A 25025-nucleotide genomic window follows, 5' to 3' on the forward strand; every position below is an offset into this window, starting at 1 on the left:
CTCCTGGTGCACCATTCTTGGTTTGCCGTATTTTTCCACTCGCTCGTCGTCTCAAAAACTATGTTCCTTCGTGTACTTTGCCTCGCTCAAGTGTGTGCTCTCGTTCTCTGCATTTTATCCTTGTGGTGAAGCTTAATGGATGTCAGGTGCGAGTGGTTACCATTAATTGCCTGACCAGAGTAGTGGGACATGTCAGGTATGATGCTCAGGTGGGAGTGTTTTCTCCCAGAGAGGGCTGTCCGTGTGAAAGTGATCGTATAGGAAGGGGGTGGGGTAGAGTTCCTAAATATCCTACAGGGTAGGATGGGGTAAAGGTGTTACAGGGAAGGGGATACTGCGTCTCACCATCAGGTTTCCCACTCCCAGAAGACCCCTCACCCAGGTGATCTTCCCGCACTGGTCCACTCCCAGGGTCTGGATCCAAAGGTGGAGGCTGTGCCTTGGCCACTTGAGAGAGAGATTCCTGGGGATTAGCCGGTGAGACGCCTTCTGGTTTCTCACAGAAGTCACAGCGAAATCAATTGGTTTGTATGAAATTCACTGATTGGGTAGGTATGACTGCTTCAGTGAAAGAGGCTCCTTTTATTTTGAAAGGATTGTAGAAGGTCTGTCCGTTGCCAAACCTGCAACTCGCTCATCCGACGCACCTTATTTTTATGGCCAATGTTATGGTCTATAGGAATTTCAGCGGAATTTGAAATCACAGCCATGCATCGGCTGAAAGATGAGAGCAACCAGTTCGGCCAAAACCAAATTCCAGCTCCACTGTACCTGACTGCACAGAACTGGAAGATACCAGGTGACCAGGCCCTTCAAGAACTACATGACAAAGGGGTTTATCCAAGAAAAACCACTGTTTAGGTTTCAGTATATAGATCGTAAATAGTCACATTTCCTCTTACCGTGGAGACCTGCATATACTCCATCAAAAGGCTGGTTTAAAATCTAGCACCCTGCCCACTGATGTAGAGGGGCTCAGAGGCAATCTGTCGATCACATCATCTGCAAAAACGCAACAGTTCGGGATCTTGTCAGACAGATCATCACCCTGAAACCTCAGGCATTCAGGAGCTTGAAGCGATCTGGGTCTAGATGGCAAATCCCTCCTCCTGGGTTAGAAGATCCAGGATAATGAAGACCTTTCAAGTTGTACAACAGCCAAGATTGCAGGTGTACCAAATAGTCTGTCCTCTTCTGGCTAACCAAGGTCATCCCCCCCCTTTAGCAAAACATCTCTTCTCAGAACCAATTGTAACTTGTATACCATAGGGAAGGAGAAGATCACTGATATAAGTGCCATGAAGCTGCAAAGGCATCGCCCAGAAGTCACTCTTATGAACTCCCTGGAGCAAACAGGAAGATTGACAATTAAGGCACGTAAGCTAGATTTAAAAAAACAAAATCAGTGAGGGCTCAGCCTTGCGCCAAGACAATTCAGGAGATATTGGCCTGCAGAAATAGTACTTTTATTTTTCTGTGAGGGTATGCCTCAGTTGTGCAACCTGACTTGGGGAAGTTGTGGTCTTCTACCATTTAGGATCACAGTCCATCTTCAAAGCCCTGTGTATACCGAACCGGGTGACTATCCTGGGTTACCTACAGATCTAGAGTTGCTTGACAAAGAGGCAATTTCATGAATGGGACACAGAGCAGCTCCTTGGATGAGCAGAATACGGTGCTATTGTTGTGGCGCTCCCAATGTTGAAGTCATGTCATTCAGACCCCATTGTACCAAAACTTTGACTTTCCCCAAGTTTTGGCAAACAAGGTTCACCAGTGGCTGTGCTGGTCTTTGGTGAAGAGGTGCTGCATGCAAGCAGTACAAAGAGAAGGCCGTCGGGAGAAGGTGCAAAACCAGGAGGAAATAAATTGCTTATGCTAGGGTATGAGGCAAGTGCACTTCGCTGACGTCCAGGTCCAAGACGACGCCGTCTCAACTTCGGGTATCAAGTTAGGCTTGTCAGAATACCATGAGATTTCTTGGGTTCTGTAATGTAACAGCATTTATAGAGCGCTACTAAGGCCATAGGCATCTCGGTTCTGTAATGATAGGGTGCAGGCATTAAACGTTACTAATGCTCAGTTTATATGGGGTTCCCGCCTCCCTCTACTCAATACAGGTACAAGTAGCAAGGCTTCTGAAAATAGCAGGTCTTCCAACAGAGCTCGCCCTGAAGGAATAGGCTTGCATCAGAGCCCGGACTGCGGGAATAAGAGGGAAGAAGCACTGACCGGTTAGCCAGCCAGCCCCCACCCCCCACATTGGCCTCTTGAGAAGATTGGTATCTGCAGACATCGGTAGAGCTTTGCCATCTGAATGTTTGCAGCAAGGTACAACAGTGGGGCATCCTCTTGAGTCCTCAGCTGCTTGGTTGTGCTTCAGACTTCTCCTTGTGTTAGTAGGTTTAATAGGTAAATTGCAAGTCTAGTTTGCCCTTCACTCATCAGAACTGTGAATCCTTTTGAACTTCGGCAGGAGTCCAGTTACAGAGTGGCAACATACAAAATATTGCAGGCAGCTTCCCGGGCAACACACTATGCTTGGTATACTTGGGAGAAATACACTTTCAGGCAACCTGATTTTGGCTTCTGCCTTTGCCCTTTGTTGGAGGAGCAATCACCTTTTTTGGCTTCATTAGTTTCCAATGGTACAGTTTAGCAAATGCACTACACTAGATTTCAAACGGGGATAGACTGTAAGGCAGGGATTTGAAACAAGGGAGATAAATGTTGAACATAAAGATATGGATTGAATACAAATTCATCTAAAACAAGCAATACATAATGTCACTGGTAAATTGAATTCATTTTAATCAATTAAACAAATGGACTTTGATGAAAATCGCATATCTAGATCTATTTGGACCAAAACTAAAGGTAAAATTATTTCACCCAAAAAAAAAAATTAAAAAGCAACTTATCAGGCACTACTGGTCAACCTACTTACTAATCAAACAAGCAATTAGTGACGCTTTTTTGATCAATTCAGAAATCAACTGATGGAATTCGTCACAGATCGACAAAAGTCAGAAATGGACTTAAACGAAGCCAGGAATACCATCAAGGAAAAGATTTGTAAATAAATAATATTGTCACCTTTGTCGTTAGATCCTTTTTTTTTAAAAAACTTTTTCTAACAAATAATATCACTGCATAATCTTGAGTAGTTATTAAGCACCCACAATTATTGGATGCAAGGACATCTATTGCTTGTAAATCACTTGGTTAAGACATTTATATTATACCAGAAACTAGTTTATAGCTGCAATTGATTACCTTTCAGAAGAATGCTTAAGGACTTCGCCTTAAATGCAAAAATTGAGCTTAAAAAATCCGAGGCGAGTGTGTTTTGGCCAAGTAGTAGCTGGGAATGGCCACAGGGACCAATACGTCCATTAGCATTCAGTAGGTGGATAAAATGCCAAACACCCACAGGCTGCACGCGTTTTTCCTTGCATCCGTGCCTATTTTCATAAAGTACCATCTAATAGCCAAAACGAACAATGGCATTGCAGCGTGTACTTGCTGTGCATATTTACTGGGTCATACTTTTGTAAATACGAATATGACCGCACAATTCAAAAGTAACGTTTGGGAGGGAGTCGAAATAATGCAGATTCACGTGGAATCATCACACACACTTCAACGTGTCACTTGTTCAAAGTTCAGGTTGAAATTATTATTATTATTTGTTTTTTTTTTTAAACACAGATGGCGCTAAAACAGAGACCTAGATTGTGAAAGCCTTCTAAAGTTGGGGAAACAACCCTCTGTTGGCGATTTGGAATAGGATACACTGCTCTACATCATTTGAAATTGTCTAAAAAGCCACTTGCATTTTCTTCTCTGAAAATAATGGCTGCATACTGTAATTCCATGGTTCATAACATTGTACTGCTTATCTATATTTCAGTGCTTTGGATAAAAGATATAAAGGCACTGGAAATGGACCGTTTTGGGGGCATGTCTAAGGAAGCATTATGATACGAAGCAACAGGAACAACCTCTCCTAACCGCACTTGGGAGAGAAATCAGTTTTGAACAAAGAACGATGAAACATTTGTATTCAACTAAATTCATGAAAAGCAAATAGGTTGGGATTACCTCAACATTCTATATATGGTCAACATGTGTGTTTGTGGCAAAGCGTTATTCCTTATACAATTCCACACCGTTTCATCAATCTGCACCAAATGTTGCATAGTTGCCTTTTAGGACCTTTCAGACATTACTGGCCACATGACATTTGGACACCCCACCAACCCTTTCTCTGGATTTCAGCACTTTCACACATGAGACGTTTGCCTGAAATCAGTGAAACATCAATGTGGTCTGCTCTGGGCTATTGTGTCAAAGGCTGCAAAGGAAAACACTGACTGAATACAAGGAGACAGGAAGGCCATTGAGAGCATAAGCACTTTTTCGAATACTTGGATGGTGGCTGTCTTTGTTCTCCACCTGAACCTGAAGCCTCATTGATATGCCTGCAGGTTGTTGCCATTGATGTGTGCTTTAAGATGAGTGGGTACAGCTACACTTAAAAAAATGATCTTGTTCCTGAAAAGGAATGCGATTTAGTGTTGCTGAGTTCAGCAAGGTTATCAGACTAGGATGACGCTAAACTCAGGTTTTCCTGGAAGAGTATTTCAGAAGCTTTACACGTCTCTTTGGATGGTAGGGTAAGCTTGATTGTCGATGCAAATTTGAGACCGGTGGTATCAACTAGCAAATCTACTGAGCGAGCAAGCTCACCCAGTTTGGTTAAGAAAGAGGGTTGCGGGGTGGAGTTCCAGACAAGGTCTCTTTCCCAAAAGAGAACCAACTACTGCATTTTAAAATCACATCTTGAAAGTTTATACCGCACTCTGCAAAATGTACTCGCCATGAGCAATTGTATAGTGATATTTCACTCTTGGTGACTAAAATTATGTTGTGTGGATGCACATAATTGTGGTGTCGAGTGATTTGTACAGCTGGCTAGCAGCTTGCAACTTGAATGTTTGCCCCATGCATAGAAACACTTTTTCAGTGAGGCTTTCATGTCACAGTCTTTGGTCTTGTTTCACTTCAACCCAAAACAGTACAATTTAAATACCTCATAAGTAATGCTAATTTGCTTTTGTACAGCGCCTACTGCCATAGGTTATGGCGTTGAAAACACGTCTTGCTGTCAAGAGGCAAATAAGGAGTATAATAGAACATTCACTAGTGGTAGGCAGGAGCAAAGGTCGGTTAGATATTTGGGTAAAGGGATAGATGAGATGCTCAGGAAGTAATTGGAAGAGAAGGTGGTGGACTGACGTGTACAATACCGAATTTACCATGGGGCTCAACTGTAGTCTATGCAGTGCTTAAATGAGAGCCCGCTGGAGAAAGGGGTTTCCCCCCCACGCCAAAGGTATGCCTGGAACGTACTCATTGAATGGTGAGCCAAGGCATGTTGAAGGCAAGGCCAGGAAGACAAAGCCCTACTACTACTTACCCAGTCCTGGTACAAACATTTGGAAGGGGTTGCATGTGAGAAATCCGAATTTGCTAAGTTTGAAAAAAGCTCCTTGAAAAGCAAGCAAGACAACCTTGATTTTTCTCTTTTTTGAACTCTCTATGGTCATTGTTAATGGAAGAACAAAAATTAGACTAAGTATTTGGTATACAGTCTTTATAACGAAAATGTAATAAAGAATGAATATATAACGAAAATTATATAATCAAAATCTATGTTGGGGTAAAGGGTTAAATCTTGTGGGGAAAGGGTTGGGTTTTTAGATGGGGAAACAGATTTGGGGGGACTCCACCCAAAAAGGGGAGGGGGGGGAAGTTATGTTTTGTCATTATAAAAAGATTCGTTATAAAGACATGAAACCGAAGTCCGAGTATTCATGGATGGCAAATGAGATCACATGTTGCATACTAATACAGATAAAAAGTCCACCTCCCTCCCCTCGTGTCATGCAGAAGTATTGTTCAGCCCAGGGCACTACAAAACTGCCACCTGGGATTATTAGTTTCGTTTCCCACATTTTAACTATGTGGCCTACAAATCCAAGCATGCAGAGTGCTATTGTCCTAAAACAGTATACACCTGGCACAGAGCAAGCCATGGCACGGGACAGGTTGGTAACCACCAAGTAAGAAAAAGCTTAAGCTACCGACACCTGCCACAAGAAGACTTCAGTTCTCTGAATAGGATAGGCCAATCCTTGTTTTAACTTTGCATTCTGGAACTTGAAGTACGGGTTTATAATGGAGAAACCAAGCCTACAAGCCCTAGAATGCAAAGTTAAACCCAGGAATGCCTTACTTTCCCAGAGTGAATGGGTAATGTTGGCATGTATGGTTTCTGGTATGTTCATTTACAAATATCATACAATGCTCCCATGGCACCCACCTGGTATCTTCTTGTAGAAAGGGCACTGCCTCTTCCCCTTCTCCCCCTCGGTTGCCCCAGATTCCCGGAACCTCTTGGGCCAGCCTTGCTGTCCGCCTGCTGCACCGACAGGAACCCCACTGCTCGCGGGGGTCGCAGAGGCAGGGTCGGCATCCCCCACCGAGCCACCAGCCTTACGCTTCCTCTGGCTTCCCCGACCCCGACAGGGCGCCCCCCCAGCATTGGCAGCGGGTACGTTCTGAGACAGGGTCCTCTCCGGGGGCTTCTCTTCCTTGGCCTTGGGTTTCAGTCCGAAGAAGACCCCTATGTCCGTCTGCCTCAGGGCCTTGGAGAAGACCGCCTTCGCGTTTGGGTGGGCACCGCGTGCAGCGGGATTTTGGGTCAGGGGCAAGGCCTCTTGTGCAGCGGGATTTTGGGTCAGGGGCAAGGCCTCTTGTGCAGCAGCACTTTGGGTCAGGGGCAAGGCCTCTGGTTTAACAGGCTGGGAGGCGGCACCCCCTTGGCTGCTGGGGCCGGCCTCATCTTTGTAGCTGAAGCACCTGGCGGGCCCCTGGAAGAAGAGGGGGCTGGTTATGGGCTGCAGGGGCATTTCCTCTTCTTCGGCCTTCACCTGGGTGGGTGGAGTAAGGGGACTGCTGAAGAGCTCTGCGGAGTAGCGTGTGGGGGAGCCCGGGTAGAGTGCGGCCCAGTCGCCCTGGGAGCTGAAGTCGGGCGTCCAGGCCGGCTCCTCCTTGAAGTGCGCCGCCGCCGCCTCTGAGGGGGAGGAGTTCAGGGCTGGGGAGGAGCGGGTGCGCGCGGGCGGGCCCTGGCCGCCATGATGGCCTCCGTTAGGTGCGTCACGCGGCTGCAGAGCGGCGGGCCTCACCTGGAAGCCGTGCTGGGGGTAGTGTCCGTTCGCCAGGCCGCGCGCCTCCCCGTGACCGGCCTCCTCCTCGTCGTCCCCCCCAGAGGGCTGAGCGTAGAACAGCCGTTTCCGTAGATGGTGGAGCTTGTCCTCGGTCTCTTCGTCGTCACTGGCGAGCGGCGAGTAGGATATGTCGCCAGGGCCCGGCATTAGTAGTGCTGCGTTTCTTGGGGCCCTGCTCCCGTCTACAGTGGCCGCTCCTGGGCAGTTCAGCCTCGTGCCCTCGGGGCCCTGGTCGGCGATGAGCGGCCGCCCCCCTGAGCCGGCCCGGCTCTGCGCCAGTAGGAAGTGGCAATAGCGCTTGTAGTGAGAAGGGATGGTGGAGCTGCATTGCAGGCCATCGGGACACTCTGCAGAGAAAAAGAAAGAGCCTTAGCAACGTTTCAGTGACTTGCACAGTTCATTCTCATTCATAGCTGGCAAGCATGACAAGACGATGGCCTGTTATTGGGACACCAATTTCCTACGATGGCTTTTCAGCCTTTTTCAAGGTAACAATAAGCTTGAAAGCTTCACACAGTGCATATTTCGTCTTAGCTGTTGGTTGGTGCACCACCTACAAGCCGAAACTATTGCATTGGAGTACAGCTAGAGGGGAGATGACATCTGAGGAGGGAGACCAAAGTCGTTATTTACCGACCTATTGAGTGCCCGTGTCCATTCTAATCCCTGTGGCCATTCCCACCCTCTTCCTGATCCTCCCTGTCTAAAGCACACCCTCCTGGGATCTCTGATCCAGCTATATCAGTCCTTAACATCAAACTCTGTGCTGGACATTCCTGCCAGCATTATTTTAACGCAATCTTCTGAAAGTTAATGGCTTAACTGGGCAGTAAACACACTAAAGGTCTTAACCAAGTATGCCTTCAGCAACTTGATTTATAAAAACAAGCGTTGGCAAAGCCAACAGTTCTGGCTTGTGTATTGGCATTAGGCATTTGGGTAGGTACTGCTAGCATGTAAGAAGGCACTCATCATTTTGCAGTTGCTAGCATTAACAGCCAGTTGGTACTATGGACTAGCAAATTCCTTTCCTATGCCTACACAAAAAACGACTATTGGCATTGCAAATGATTGCATTTTGACACTTAGTGCAAAGAAAAAAAAAGACGGGGTAAGCTATACATCGTAGACAATACAGCACAGGACTACAACGGGTTGCAATTTGGGTGCTCCACTTTATTACAGTTTAGTGCATCAATGATACAACTTCAGCAATGACATTGTTTTTTTAAAAAACGGCCCAGGACTGGAACGGTGGTGTACTAGTGCTATGGGCTCATGTGGTCACACAAGACATGTCGTTCGTCACACGTTCCTGCCAGTTCAGTTTGTTTTTTTGCACACCGCACTAGGCAAGCTTCCCTTTATAGACATTACATAGGAATGGCTAAATAAACGTTGGCTTAACAAAAAGACAAATTCACAACAGTTTTTGGGTCCAGTCTCTAATGCTGTCAGAAATGTTCCAGCGGTCCCACTTACGTTGCGAGCAGACGTGCTTACATTTGAACATCACAAACCCTGAGATTGTTTGTGGCCTTCGGTGTGCGCACATCTCGCAGCACCTAAAGTAGTATAAACTCTGAAAATCAAAACTTTCCTAGGGTCCTCCAGACGTGGACCCCCTGCTCACTGTTCTCAGAGAGGCACAGCACACCTCACTGATGAGGCCCAACAAGGCTGAAATATGTGTATGGGGTTGCTGTTGGTACTCTTGTTCAGAAAATAATTGCCATAGCATTTTGGTGCTGGACTGGCCATGTGGGCGGGACAAAGACTGATATGCAAATTGGATATTTCTCTTTTGTGAAAGGTACAGTGAGCGAAGTGTGGCTGCAGACTATTGAGTGGGTACCTTTCCAAAGGACAGGTCAATTAGCCGTGTTTGTTCTCAAAGAGGACTATTTTTTGATACTATAAACTCTGCTTTCGTCCACACCCTCAGTTAAAAAAAGGGGTGCATACCTTACACTCACGCCAAATTAACATTAGTATTCGGAATCTGGAAACAAACTCAACAATTGCAAATTTAATACCTGCATCTCTAATTTATTTCCATCTGGCTAAATTTAAATATTCCTTTTGTGTTCATAATTAAAAACTGCACAGATATTTTCTGCTAATTATTATATCATCTATTTAGGGCACCAGCATGTCCTACACATTTAACATCTATAGATGAGGCCCAGGGAGATAAATGACTTGGCAAGGATCACACACTTCAGTTAAGTGGGGGATTTCAGATCAGTCTGCAACTTAAGCACTTGAATGCATATCTTTTTAGGTATATTTAATAGGAGTATGTGTTAATTTATCACTTTAAAGAATCCTCTGTATTCCAAAAAGTACTCGAGGAATCTAGAAATCGAAATAAAACCACTTGACAAATAGACATGTCATATAAGCAACAGCTGTATAGTTCTACTTTATTTCCCTGCCGCCCCTCTTAAATAGAGGGGTGCACATTCCAGGATGCAAAGTAATGCAATCTTAAAAATGGCCTTGCAAACATCCTCTCAACACTTAAAATGTGTTTGTTATGGGGCTTTAACAGTTTCATTTCGAATTATGGGTTATTCGACAGAATGGAAATGAGACCAAAAAAAAATCTCTTGAAAAAAGGCACAGGCTTACATATTTATCCGAAGCTCTATTTTGGCTTTGATGAAAAATAGGTTATTTCCCCTAATTTCGTATCACTTATGATTACAAAAAGGGTTTAATAAACGTCCCAGTGAGCTTTGCTCCCTGGGCAGAAGTGCGCTCTCAGGAATCCTGTGATCCCTGCTTGGGGGGGGGGGGGGGGGGGCAGCCACTGCATTTTATTGCAGCACTAATAAACTGCGAGGTTTCGTGGTCTTCCACAGAGACCCGGAGAAGAGCATGAAAACATCCCAGACATTATGCAGGTCTGGTTGCGAGTGGGGAAATCCTGTCTGGTCTCCTCTTTGGTTTCTAGTATTTGTAGTCTTGCACATATAATGTAAACCAAAAATTGCTTGCAAGCAGGGCTGAAGTTGCGTGTACAGGCGTTTCGAATTTAAGAATTTACGTGCGCCATGGGGATTAGAACCTTGGCGGACAGGTTCAGAAGTCTGGTATTTCACCATATAATCAGGTGAGAAATAAACAACGACTAAAGGTGAAATGTCACATTTCGGGACTTCATGCTCCAGGCAAAAAAATTGGCATTGATTCTTGGGTGTTAAAACCGTGCACACCTTTTAACGTTTTCCAATACCATTAGAAGAAAAGATCCTTTATGTGCGTTGAATTGCCCATTCGTCCTATGCACTTTGTTTGGCTATGCAAAGCCAATTGAATGAAATGTGCGTATACTCGGTGCATACTTTATTTCGATTAGTAACCATACAAGTAGAAAAGAGTATAATAAAATATAAGCTTACAACAAATAAAGTCAACACTACTATTGAATACAAAAATCCAACATGGTTATCAAAACAATTAATACATGATATGATCGGTTATTTATAAATAAGATGATAATCATGAAAGAATGGTCCTTAAAGACGATAATACTTAGCTAAGGTTGCTGAGCCTTGTTCTCTCTTCCCCACCATACCATGCCAAGATAACTCGCGACAGAGAATATAAAATCATAGGTTTTTGCGAATTTACATACTACTTTGGCAGTAATCTGAGAATGTATACCTCTATTTGCCAGACAAGGTTTTACGTTTTTCTTACGGTTTTGGCATAGACGGTGCACTGAATAAGGAAATGCTGCATTGTTTCAGTTATCCCAGGACAAAATGGGCAACAATCAGAAAAGGCTCTGTGGCACTGGGCCTTAACTGAGGCAATTGGTAGAATGCGTAGAGGCAGCTTTATAAATAAAGGGCTCTGGATAGGACTTAACGGGCAAAGATACTCTTCCAGATACTGACCTTGCTTGATTGACAAATAAGGTTAGCCAGTTCATAAGTACAGGAACTTGATGAGTTGTCTTGTGGTATATTCAAGGAAAGCATACCGAACATCCTGCCTGCTGTTTTCAGAGATGCCATCCGGGTTAGCCCAAAAATATTCAAGGTTTAACAAACCCAATAACATTTTAATATTTCCAAACCATGGGATAATTAGAACATTCAGATAGGTTCAAATATCTTTTATGGCTAGTCTATGTTTAGAATGGGTTTCACCGGACCAGATACCTACCCAGAAAAGCAATGATTTCAGAGCGACCTGGTCAAGAATGGGCATAAGGCCAAGTTACAGGTGTAAATGGACATTAGGTGTATTTATTTGGGAGCCACAATAAACTTTAAAAAAAAAGTTTTTCTCCGTTGTCCACATAGCTTTAATCTTTCAATGGCCCAGATCTCGGCACCATAAGTAGTTGTTGCTATCGCCTGTGCTATAGTTTCAGTGCAGGGGTTAGTATATTCTTTCCAAATGTTTTTGAGAATCTTAAGATACCTTTATACTTTCTCCCAAAGGAGAGATTGACTTTATCTAGCATCCATTTGCATATTTCATCTTGATATGCTAATTTCTGGTGATGTTACGCAATAATGGGTGTTTAATGATTTATTATTATTTTTTTAAGGGGTGAGGGGGTTGAGTGCTGCTTTAAAGCGAGTGCACAGAAAAATATAGGATGAGGTCAACTACTCGCACCCGAGGTGGGCTAATGCCAGATTTCTATTTCTGGGATTAGGGTCACAGGCAGGGAGAAACTTGGGTTAGTGCAGAGAATGCCTCATCCAACCCTAGGAGTGGGAAGTAGCATGAGGAAGGATAAATGGAATACCAAGTTACCAGTCATGGGCTTTCATTTAACAAAGTAAGGAATTCTGGAAGTTGTATTGTTGGTTTATTTCAATATTACCAATTCGATTGCTAAATTACATTGCTAAATGAAAAGAATGACTGGGCTGGACACAGGGTTTCTCTGGAGTATTGGTTCCAATGTATAAGAGACAAGCGCACCACCATCTACCAGTCCTTGCTTTTTGGGCACCCGGACTGAATTCTGGGACTTGTAGAGCTACAATGGTGGGGGCTTGAGAGGGTGGTGAAGCTATAAGTGCCAGCACGCAGATTGCAGTTAGTTAAAATAACAGCACTGAATGGAGCCGACTTGGGGCTTGTTGACAGTTAAGCTATGTTTGACGAACTTAATAGACATAGTCTACTAGGAATAGTTGTGTTTTACAGTGTGTGCTAGATCTCCTGGGGGGTGGAGGGAAGCTAGCTTATCCGAAAGGAGGGATTCCTCACATGCGCTCAGCTTTGCTGGGGGGCTTTGTGACCGCAAGTCTGCACGGACCAGTGCTTAATTTGTAAATAATATGAACCACATCAGGGGCAGCTCAATCCTCCACTTTTGCCTCCCTGCCACTCCCCAAGTGTCAACATATTTGGGGTTGCAGCTGCAACTTCCAGTGGCGCCGACACTTGATTTACAAATACCAATCAAAAAACCGGAACATAGTAGTTGTGGCTTGAAAGGAGACACCATATGTGTAACTGCTACTTTAAAGTCATCATCCTCGTTATATATTTCCCCTGATTCTGCAGGTGGATCTATCTACAGAAAACAGAGTAAACGGGATTCCTCCATAAGTGACAGACAAAATAAATACAGAAATGATTTGACTTGCTTGCCAAACACCCCCGAAAGAGCTTCTTCTATAGGTCAGCACGGGCCCTTCTCCTTTGCAGTGAACTTGCCCCTCTGGTGATGCTGTTGGCCGGTGACTGTAATGTCTTCTCTGTGCTGGTAGTCCCTCTGCAGTTTTGCTGGTGGATATGCAGCACTGATTGCAATCTTATCGAAGCGTATGTCATGCATACACATATTCACCATTCCATTCGGGAGACATTAGCCAGTCCTGGTTTTAAATTTGCATTTTGGTTTTTGTAATCCTGGATTTCCCCCATTAAAACAAAAATCAGGACTGGACTAGTGTCTCCTGAAATTTCAGGTACACCACATTGAGCGGAGTCTGAAACAACAAGTGCCAGTGCTCAGGCATAGGTCCTGTGGCTTAGCCCCGGCAAACTCCCCCACACATGCACCATATTATCTGCCCAAAGACTTTAATTTCCAGTAACATAGTTGGTAAACCATACCCCTCCTTACACTACTATCTCCTCCTTCAGTTGAAAGCATGATTTGTAACCAGTGCCCCTGTAAACCATGCAGCGCAGTATAGTTGCTCCTCCATAGCAATTCGGGAGATGCTCAAAATCCCATAGGTCAGCAACTGGAATCAGCAGAAACCATTTGGAAATGGTTTCTGCAGGACCCAGTAGCTCACGGGTTTTGATTTAATTTCACAAGGAGGTAACCTAAACAAAGTTCAGAAAATTAAAAAGGTTAACTTACTATGTATCAGCTCACAACGTTTGTGCTTTTTTAAATTACTCACTTTGATGAGTTGACTGCTCTCCCCACCACAACATGTGGGGGAAGTCCGCCACCAGGCACTGGGCTGTTCCGGTTGATACCTGATGTGCATCCCAGAGAGTGTATAAGGAGGGATCCTGCTTGCTTGCTGTCCCCATTAAAAGAATATGAAAAAAGGCCGTGTTCCAAGTACCTTCAAAATACGGTGTTGGGTGCGATTTGTAAAGCACACCTCACGGTGCTGAATGCATTTTGTGAAGGACATATCGTTTTACCCATGTTTACGCTGTCTGCTACTTAATGCCCTTTCATTAAAAAAGGCATTTAACGATAACTCCAGGGTGTAAACATTTAAACTACTAGCCAAGCATAGAGAAACCAGTTGCCCCCTGGCATGGATGTTAATTCGCCACATACAAAAAAAACACACTTTCTCACTTGCCAAGAGTGAATTATCGCTTGTCGGTGGCTTATGGCAAGTGCACATTTTGATAAACCAGGCCACATATGACTCCACGCATCCCACCCACTCCCACCTCCATGCTCCTATGTGGCTCCCTGCGTGGGTTGTCCGCTCTACAATGCTGTGTATTGCAGGGGGTGGGGGGATAGAGGTCATGCAGCTTTGGGCTCCTCTACGTGTGTTGGTAACTTGTGTATAGGCGCGTTACAAATGCCATATCATAGCACTGAAATAAGTTACATAGGACGATTTATGCAGCATTTAAGAATGAATCCGGGTTCTTCATCAATGGTGTGGGCTTTGAGCATACGATTCTCTCTAGATTTATTTCAGAATGTTACTTGTGCTCTTGGTGTTTGTATTTGTTTTTGATTGAGAGTGGGGGATGGCGTCGTCCATCTGCCAACGTGTAAAGATGGGAATATGTGTTTCTGTATCAGGCAGTCGATAGATATGGATTGGGGGATTGAAATGATGTGTGTGGATAGGGTAACCCTTCCAAGATTTGACTGTGACTTCTGTTGGTTTAGGTGAGGATGTAGTATGTAAAGATTTATGGTGAGAAAATATCCCATGGGTAGGGTGTTGGTCAGTCGAGTCCAATGGCGCTTGCTCCAAATGGGATACAGTTGGAAAGGAGGAAATAAGGAGAAGCAAGGTGTTTTCTTTGCTGTGTGAGAGTGGGCAGTCCTCTAATGAGAGGTTCTCTGGTGAGAAATTCTAGAAATTAATATATGTAATGGTTTTGGTGTTTTTGTTGCCTGACTGGTTAATATCTCCAACATACACATTGTTACAGTTACAAATTCTGGCATTGACAATTATTTCAGAAAATCTGAGTTAAAATCGTTCTTTTTTCCTGTAGGGAAAGGGTGGGGGTTGTGATGGTGTGTGCATGTGAGAGTGAGGCAAACAAACACATTCAAAAGGTGTTGGTGGGCCATGTTGTAACAGTTAGGGAGGTTTTAGGTCTAATGGTGACACTGTGTCGTGTTGAGGGGGCGTGATGGTGGAGTATATTGTAGCCATAAGGGATGACGATAAGGCTGGAGGTCAGTGCAAGCCACAAACCAGTGATTAATGATATGTCTATCAGTGAGGACATCAGCTATGTCGGCACACGTTTCTATGCAGAGTTGGCAAAGGCTAGTGTGTGAGCAGTATTGGTGTGGTCAGTCGTTTGAAGAAGTTGAAATGAGGAAGCCTGCAGAGGAGGACAGAGACTCTTTTGGTGAGGAGGAGTTGCCTGCTGCATGATGCAACCTACGGAGGATCCTCCAGCATCTGTTGCCCCTCCCTAGCCACCTCTTCCAAGGGAAGAGAGTGGAAGGTGAGGTAAAGACAGGTGCGTATATAGGTATGGCACTTCTGTCCGTGAGGTGGGGATCACTGCAGCAGGGCGACATTCAAGACCAGTGTCACGAATCGGAGTGTAATCAAACCGGGGCCAGAGACAAATGGTAACATTTCTTTTTTATGATGCCTTACAAGAGCAAAGCAAAACAAATTCCGTAGGGCCAAGAATGTGCACACAAAAAAAATCAGTGTCTGGATAATCATTCTTCAGAATGTGATTAGCTCTTGGATTTAACACAACAAAACAGATGTGGTGAATGGGTGCAGGGTGACCCCAACAAAACAAAGAACTTAAAATGAAATGCCTTATTTTCTTTTGCGGCTCCTCAGGGTCCTTTTCAGCAGAGTCTCAGCCTCTGGAATTCATGGCTTCCTTGGCAATGTACTTGTGAAGCTTGTGAGGCTTCGTCCTATCTGGTCTCAAGTCTGCAGGATAGCTAGGGGGTTGCTCTATGGTGGGAGTCACACGAGAGATGGCCTCAACCAAGCCCTTTAGTCCCCGCTAGATAAGAGGCCACCCCAAGGCCTTCTAGGCCTCTCCCAGGGTATTGCTTTCAACACCTTCTATTTCAACCTGTCTCACCACAAGCTTGTACCTGACGGACCGTCTCTTTTCCTTCTCTCCATCTTATCCTCATTCTTCTCCTTCTGCACCTCCTCGATGCTTTGATGTAGGCTTGTTCCTCTACAAAGCCCAGGCTTCCTCTTATGTCTTCCGTCTCCTTCTGCTCTTATTCTCTCATTGACTTTCCTTTTCTCTCCTACAACCAGGGATTCCCGTTCTACCTCTGTACTCTGGTAACTCTGTCCCCTCTCTGTTAATCATCTTCTCTTTAGGCACCTCTATATTATGGGTTGACTTTTTCACTCCCCTCTTTCGTGATTGCTCTCATCACTTCTTCTTAAACACCACTGAAACTAGTTACCTTCACAATCTCCCTCATCCAACCTCATAGGTCTGTCTTTCTGGAGTCTCCTGGATTTCCCATCCAGCCTCCTACGTTCTCCTTACCCCAGTCTCCTGGGTCTCACATCTGGCTGCCTTTTCCAGCACCTTCTGCACTCTTTGCCAGCCATCAGCAAATGAACACTTTTCCACAGTCCCTTCCTTTTATAGGGCCTTGGCCCCACCTTCTAGTCTCTTTGGCGTGAGAGAACCTGGGTGTCTTGTCCCCTGTAGATGGCTCGCAGTTTTGATGCAGGCCTTGGATTGGTCAGTACCTCATCATAGATGACCCTCTCTCTGCTTCTCACACCCTGGCTCTGCCCCTAGGAAGGACTCACTTAGCCTAACTGCTGATAGTCTGTGTGTTGAGACCTTGAGATGTCTGTTTAAATGCTTGAGTTTTATCTCTTGGTTCCAGTCCAACGACTTCTGCTCCAATTGGTCAGGAAGCATATCCACAGAAGATCATGCACACTCTGCAGGACAAGTGCATCTAAGGTGGTAACATGCTAACCCTCCGCCCCCTGTGTATTTTATGATTGGGCATCCAGGAGATAATCCTCTCGTTGGTCCGGAGTCGAGCATCATCTGGCTTGTGTCGTCTACTGGCTCCCAACATCGACGTTTGGCAAGGGACCTCATCACACAGGGCTCATACCGAACAGAGGAAATGCAGATTGCAGTTCTTGGGCAGATAGGGAGCCGTGCTCCTCACAAGTGGCACACAGAGATTGATTCAGAGGGAAGCTGCTTAGTAGTGAAGGGAGTTAGGATGCACCTGATCCAGGAAAGGGAAGTGAGTAGTTTAATCTCAGCCCCTACTGTTTTTGCTAATCAAGCAATTACTGAACATAAAGATGAGGGCGACCCATAGCTGGTGACGTACAATAACATCTCTGACAAATACCCTTGCGGGAGGGAAATTTCTTCTGGTAAAAACTGAGTATCCCCCAAGGCTAGGCGGCATAATAGGTATTTATTAACATGCATGTGCTATATCTAATTTGAGAAGCCACGGAAGGCAGCTGGAATGTGACGATATGTACGCAAAGAAGCATCCAGAGAAAGAAATTGGGCAGGGGACTGTGGACTAAAGAAAGCAAACTGAGTACTATATCTCTGGGACTCTGTGTAGTATTCAAATTAAAATGGTTTATTAAATCAAAGGTCAGGATGATTAAAGGCTTATCTTGCCCTATGCTATGTTGGGATTTCCCTACCTGAACGAAACTAAGGAAAGTCTGAGTCAGAAAGTTCAACTTTGTCTGTCTGTGTCCAAAACCAATCCTTGACCTCGCCACTAAAGCTAAACAATATGTAGGGATGTCAATAATAAAAGAAATTGTGATTAACACAAAGTACTGAGCTTCTTCCGGTTCCCAGTTTCCTCTTCAGCTCCCTTTCCCCACGTTCAAAAAAGTTCCACAAATCCTTGAAGTCTCCTACCCCAAGTTCAAGGCAATAAATACAGTTCCACATAATCCTCAGGGTTCCCTTCCCCAAGCTTAAGACAAAAAAAGTTAGAAAAAGGGTCTTGAGGCTCTGTCCTCAAGACAGCATTGCAGTTCATCAAGTCTCAGGGTTCCCTTCCCCAAGACTTCAGTTTTTCAATGTTTAACACAACTCCAGACCAACTTGACACACCTTCTGGATTCCATTCACAGGGCTCCTTCTTGGTTTGTTTCACAATGTCTTTGGCTTTGACAATAGAGGGTGTCCTGGTCAAGGCACAGTTGTCAGACCACACAGTCCACCCATCAAAAGTCGCGCAACCAGGAACCTTAGGCTCTTCAGCCCACACAAGTACTTCTGTATCTGCCCTGTGTACAGATTCACATTCACTTAGCTTCTTCATATTGGCCTCTTGGCTTTATGTGCAGTTTCTCCTGGCTTCTCCCGATTAGCCTTTTGGCTTTGCGACAATGTGTCACACACCCTATGTCAGTCTTGGGCCTTGCCCACTGTATTTATTCACAAAGGTTACTTTGCGGTGGTCTTATTTTACTCCCCAACTTTCTGCCATGCTCTTTCACCATTGCATTCGTATTTCATCTGTTGCTTTGAAATGGGCACTTTCCCATTTAACTTTCAATAACTCGTTGCTTTGCTCTTAAGGTTTTCATTCAGTTTGGTATTCGATATTTATGCTTTTTCAATCATTATTTACTTTGCTGCTTAATTTCCATGCCACCCATAACTTTGGGTTAGTTCCCACTCTGTGCATGCTTTTCGGCTCACTGAGCATTCATTTTGCTTACCTCCATCCCCCTTTAAGCGCCCCGGTCTCAAGTGAGGCTCCCTTTCGCTCACATGTCTCCTGCGGTCTTGTCGGGTAGCTGCGCTGGAATCCTTCTGCTCCACTTGCCAGCCAGACTAGTAGTCGAGCTAGCGTTTTTAACAGTAACGCAGTACTGTGGAGGATTGTCTGGGTTTCAGCTCTGGGGGAGGAAGCAATGAAAGAGCCATTGCTTCACAATTTTGAAGAACTGCAGTATGAGCATCCATGGGGAGTGAGTTTCAGGTGGTGGGGCATAGCAGGAGATGGACCGCTTTCTGGTCCTTTCCTTTCGGGTAAGTGTGGACTCTAACCTCTTGATGGTCAAGCTACGGGAGGTGCAGGAACCTCCTGAGATATGGCGTTTGGCTGCCAGGTAAGATGGGATTCTGCTTTTTATGTGATGCACGCGGTTTTAAAGAGAATCCTTGCTGGGAGGGGAATCCGTGGAGATCACAGTGATGTGGTTGAATCTGCAGGCACCCACGATATGATGGGCTGCGCCATGGTGGACAGCTTTGAGGGGAGCCAGGTACGTGGCTGGGAACCGGGCATGGAGGATGTTAATGTGTGAGATGACCAGTGCCTGGACTACTGTACAGAGGTTAGCAGGGGCGATGAAGGGTTTGATTTTCCGAAGTGTGGAGATTTGGAGCCAGGCGGTTTGGGCTTTCTTGGCCACATGTTTTGGGAGGGAGAGACCGCTATCGACAAGCCTAGGGATTTGGATGCTTTGGTCAACTTGCGGGTGAATCCATCTAGGTTTATGTTGTCGAGACAGTTTTGGACAATCTATTGTTTGGAGGGGGGGCCGCTAAGGATATATTCAGTTTTGACGGGGTTGAATTTTAGGTAGACTGATGACATCCAGGTCTGGATGGTGTTCAAGCAGCGTTGGAGACGAAGTGATGTCTTGAGGGCCAGTAACCATAAGGTAAAGCTGCGTGTCCTCAGTGTACTGGTGGATAGAGATGCGGGGGTTATTAAAATGTTGAAGATAATGGGTGAGAGAATGGAGATGCGATATGCCGCAAGTTACAGATAGACGTTTGGGCCTGAACTACCCAGTTTGGACACTTTTGTGTCTCTCCGAGATCCCAGGCAGCTGCGCTCTGCTCCCGCCAATGTTGCCGGCGGTTTGCTTTCTTTTTCCTTGCTCGCAGCTCCTGAGGAATTCAAACGGTCTGACTTCTCCTGGGCTTCACAGGTCTCTGGGGTCGTCGGCCGGGTTCTTGGCTTCGCTGCAGGGCCCACCATGGCTGCCTCCTCACAGGCAGGGACCCCTGCTAGTCTCTCCCACACAGGCCTCCCTGTTACTCCTCTTGGTCTCCTCCTATATACCTGCAACCACTTGACATGTTGCAGGTGTGAGCTTCTAAATGGACTTGCTCGACCATAGTTAAGAGGGATATGCCCGACCTTCATAGTACTCTGCAGGCATCTTCCTTGTCCCAGTACTAGAGTGGTGAACTGAGTTACTAGTGTTAGTCACTCCTAGTCGCTTCTTCCTCTTCCCAGTATGGTCATGGGAACATTGTGGGCCAAGGAGGGGAGATCTTGTACAATAGCACAGAGGCTGGGGGATGGTTAGGTTGGTTTTCAATAGGGAAAGGGGATACCATGTCTCCCCTTGTTCCTTCCCTTCTTCACCCTCTTTTTGGTGCTTCTAGACTGGTAATATCTCTGGGTATTTTCCTGGTTAGTGTGACAGGGATAGCAATACACCATACCTGCCTCTGGGATAGAGGGTTCCTCCTGAAAGGGAAATGCGTAATACCACTTCTCGCATTAGGGCATCTCATTCCCAACCCCCAAGGACTCTCCACTCAGGTGATCCTCCCTCGCTTCTCCACCCCCAGGGTCAGGATCCAAAAGTGATGGCCTATCCCTGGCCACCTGAGAAGAGGACCCAAGGGGAGTAGATGTAAAGATACCCTCAGGTTTCTCACAACTTCGACATTAGGTCCTGTTGGGGCAGATCCTTGCACTATTCTGACACCATGAGCCAAAGCCATCCCTCTTGTGTTCTATTTTGAAACCTCATACAACCTGTCACAGTTCACGTGTCCCACAAAGAAGCCACATTTAATGTTGGATCAATGTATAGCGTATTTTCTGGGAAACCTGGATCCACCTAGAGTTGATGACCATTCCCACCTTTACTGGTATTTTGTTCTTTCCTCCCCAGGTCACTGTTCACAGAGTCAAGCCATGTAGGCCATCAGGCTTTTTTGCAAGCCGACTGATTCCACTAAGCATTCATCCAACACAATTTGTTGATTATGTGAGAAACCAGAAGATGTCTCACCTGCTAGTCCCTGGGGATCTGTCATCCAGGTGGCCAGGACACAGCCATCACTATTGGATCCAGTTCCTGGGGGTGGACTGGTGCTGGAGGATCACCTGGATGAGTGGAAGTGGGACACACGAAGGGTGAGATGCGGTATCCCCTTTCCTGTAACACCTTTTTCCCATCCTACCCAGTAGGATACCTGGAAGCTCAACCCCTGCCTCCTTTTCCCGACACAAACAATTTCCAACGAACAGTTCATCGTGAGCGACAACAGACTAAGACCAGAGCCGTATACCTGACATGTCCCAACACCCTGGTCAGGCAATTACTATTCATTACACACACCTGACTCGCATCACACTTCCCCCACATGGATAAAATACGTAGCATATAAGCACACTCTGAGCGAGGAAAAGCACACGAGGAAGCAGCAGTTTCAAGATGGCGATTTTAAAGGAGGAGAAGGGTGGCGAGACCGGAGAGAGTTGCAAGGAGGGAAGTACTCTTGACCTCTAGAAAACGTTACTTTTACGAGCCTTGGAAAGTGAGAAGCCTAAAACCGGGAACTGAAGCTGAGCAAGCCTACGTTGTGCATCAAAAGTATCCGGGGTGCTCCTGTGTCAATAACCCAGGCTGGGAGGAGCGATTGCCACTGTGGTACTGTCCTTGGCTCTTGAAAGAAAGCCGCGCAAGTAGAAGCAGCACAGCCGGTGAGTCGGAGAAACAGATACAAAATCAGCTTGTGTTTGAATCAAGCGGCAAAATTGTATGAAGAAATCCACAAAGGACAGTGTTTGCAGTGGAAACTAAAGGAGTAAATGTACTTGGAAAAAGCCAAATCAGATACCGTGTAAAAAGTGGTCCGGCACCACGTGGGTGCTCATTCGAAGGTCTGTTAGGTATCCAACTGAATAGCAACTGCATTGCAAGAAAGGAACTTTGTATCGAAGGGGTCCAACGACAGGTCATGCTAAACCCTGTGCACATTCTAAAGTCTTTGATAACTGTTAGGCAGAAACCTGTGCAGTTCCCTCTGGGACCACTGCAAAAGATTTAGGACTACAGGTGTTTGGCAGTAAACCCACTTGGTAGCAGTCTGTACCACACAGATTCACTTGGTAGCTGTGGCTGAGCAGTCAGACTTCCCTCAAGAAGAGTTAGGCAGTATACATAGTATTCACAATAGGTCAAAAGAACACAGTAGAACAAGTAAATACTGACCAGAGCTTGGTGTAAAAGAGATATCATTATTTATTTAAAACCACATCTAGAAAAACACACAGGCACTAATAGTAAGCAATTCAAAAACACGGTCACTAAAAGATATACACTCCCTTAAAAGAATATTAGACAAGTCTTAAGTAAAGCCCCACTTATTTTCAGACAGCGGTGAGCGCTTAACGTAGATGGCACTCTTAATAATTCGTTTTAAAAGGGGAGAGAAAAGCAGAGAATCAAATGAAACAGATCCCAACACTTTTTTTCACGAACACAACAAGAGAGGAAGGCAAAGTAACACCGTGAATTCAGAGTCAGTAGGCCGGACCCACTTTAAGAGGATCAAAACGAAATGTGTCCAAGGTCACACGGTTGCAGTGCACAAAAGTCTTGTAACGGTTCAAAAAGGAGTTGCACCAAAGAAAGGGACCACTTAGAGGGTCAAGGCGGCCAGCCCAGTCCAGAAGGTTGAGGTTATTATTACCTTGTAGCAATCTTTAGAAAGGGAGGCCTGGCGGACACGGTACCTTAAAGTGGTGAGAATACTCCAGCGGGGGCAGTTGTTCCTGGCAGCGGATGCAAGTCGGTGCTTCATCCGGGGGAAGAGAGGATCTCGTCGGGGAGGAAGACAGGAGTCCGTTGCACTGCCAGGGAAGAAACCAGCCGCGAAGTTTCTCAGGTACAAGGAGCGGTCCATTGGTTCGCGGTCCAGTGGTAAGTGGCTATCCGGCTGCCGGGGTGCTTGGCACGGGCAATTCGACCACAGACCGGTCTGGGGTGCGAAGAGAAGAAGGTAAACTGGTTGTGCCCACCAGTCAGAGGAAGAAGCCTCTCCAGCCGGGAGATCTTCTCTGTCGTCGGGAAGTGGTGAGTCGGTTCCGCAGGGCTCCACCGGTGGTGTCGTCGTGGTAGGTCGGCTCAGCTTCTCCCTCGTCGGATTCTCAGGTCCTGTGGCGACTTCTGAAGTTCCAGTCCCCAAAGCCCTGCTTTTATGCAGCATACCCCCATTCACTCAGCCTAGCTGTCAATCAAACATGCTAAGCGGTGAGGCAGCCAGCTCACCACTTGGGCCAATCAAACAAGAGTGTGACTTGAGTTACCAAGGTAACTCAGTCCAGGGTGCCTAAACCCCCTCCCACAACCCCTGTGGTACCCAGACAGAGTGGCACCACTTTTGGAGGCTTCTGTGGAGAAGCCCGCCAAAAAAGTGGAACAAAGGGCTCGACTTGGGTTGGAGTCACAGAAGCAAACACAAACGCCATTTTAGAATCGAGTCCTGGCAAAAAATACCAACCGGCGAATTAATATTAATTAAATAAACCGGCGGTATGTTCGATGCTATGAGAATTAAATAATTAAAGTCGGTAGCCTCGAACAATGGGAAAATCCCATAGGGAAATATTCGCGGTCGAATATAAAAAGTAGTATCCACTGCCACCAGCCAAAACTCAATCAGGGGGGACGGAGACGTGCCCCCTCGACTAACAGACCTCGGGGCAATCGAATTGCCCCGACCAGTACGTCCACAATATGATGGTTTGTACTGGTTTCTGTTAATAATTTGGGACTAGTAAAGCCAATGGTGACTTTACATGCCCTGGGAGACAGTAGTCAGAACCAGGGTATGGAGTCTATGGTGGGGGGGTCACTATGACACCCCTGTGTTACTGCACGGAGGGTGCTGTGTAACACACATAGTAAAAACACGAGACCCTATGGAGTAAAGGACCCCATAGCCCATAAAACACATTAACAGTCAAAGGAACACCATAAATCATGTCCAAGAGTGGGAGAAAAAGAGTCTCACTCTTGGCAGGAGAAAAAAACAAACTCCAGAAATCCAGCAAAGCTGCTGGGGGACTCACTAGGTTAGGAAATTCAGCCTAAAGAGAGAATTCTCCCTAACAATAACTATAAAGTGAACTGCAATCGGCCAGTGTTACTCTTCGGGCTTCTTTGCAGAATACGACTCCTTTACAAGCTCCCGTGTGGAGCAGATACAGGTTGCCATGGCGCCTGTACAAAGTTGACGGAGTCCGTGTCAGCTGACACGTCCTGTACGTGGAAGACATACGGCAAGAGACACCCCCATACGGCTTTGAAACCATCGTCTTTCAAGGGGCTCGTTGCTGCTAATTGGCGTTACAAGCTACAACCGTTACGTCAGTTTGCTCCTTCGTGTTTTCTCTGCACGAATTCCTAATCTGCTTACCTGGTTTTGACCCTTGCCTGGCTTCTGGATTGGCTTGCCTCCTCCTTTATTCCTGTCGTGCTCGCCTGGCTTTTGACCCGGAACGTTATCGGATCCTGCTTTCTGCTGTCTCTTGCGGTACTTTATTCCAGCTAGCTGCTACTAGAAGCGGAACGACTTTGCCTTCCTTGCAGGTGACTTGCTATCAACCATCGGGAACTTTTGTACGCCTTATCTGAATGCGTGTGCGCTCAGGTACATACTTGTAATTGGCAATTCCACCCCTGCTATTAATTTTCTCCACGACCTTGCTTGGATCTTTGCCTTTTTTTTGGATTCTGGGACATTGAGTGACTATCTTGTGAACCTGTTCTTCAAGTGCATATAAACGCTTTGCTGATACTGCACCAACCCGGCACTAGTGCGACCCTCGTGCCGTTCGGGGCTATTTCCCTATACTAACATTCCTGTTTGTTATTTTCTCCTTTCGTTGCCTTCTGTTTCATGGACTACTTTCCATCCTAAAAATATCCATATTCAGGTTAGTTGTTATTGGTTCGATACTTTAGGAAGTCTCTTTAGAATTATTACCACTCATTGTGCTTATTCATA

At 45.7% G+C, this 25025-nt stretch overlaps 1 protein-coding gene across 1 annotated transcript in view; it reads right to left on the reverse strand.

Moving 5' to 3' along the window:
- Positions 1–25025, reverse strand: part of DCLRE1A (DNA cross-link repair 1A) — a 294752-nt gene that overhangs the window by 206471 nt on the left and 63256 nt on the right. Inside the window, exon 2 of the mRNA XM_069611864.1 lies at positions 6389–7642. Coding sequence (XP_069467965.1) covers positions 6389–7642 — 1254 coding nt within the window. The remainder of the gene's footprint in view (positions 1–6388; positions 7643–25025) is intronic.

This window comes from Ambystoma mexicanum, chromosome 8, assembly GCF_040938575.1.
Source record: "Ambystoma mexicanum isolate Mex_15411 chromosome 8, UKY_AmexF1_1, whole genome shotgun sequence".
Taxonomy (NCBI): domain Eukaryota; kingdom Metazoa; phylum Chordata; class Amphibia; order Caudata; family Ambystomatidae; genus Ambystoma; species Ambystoma mexicanum.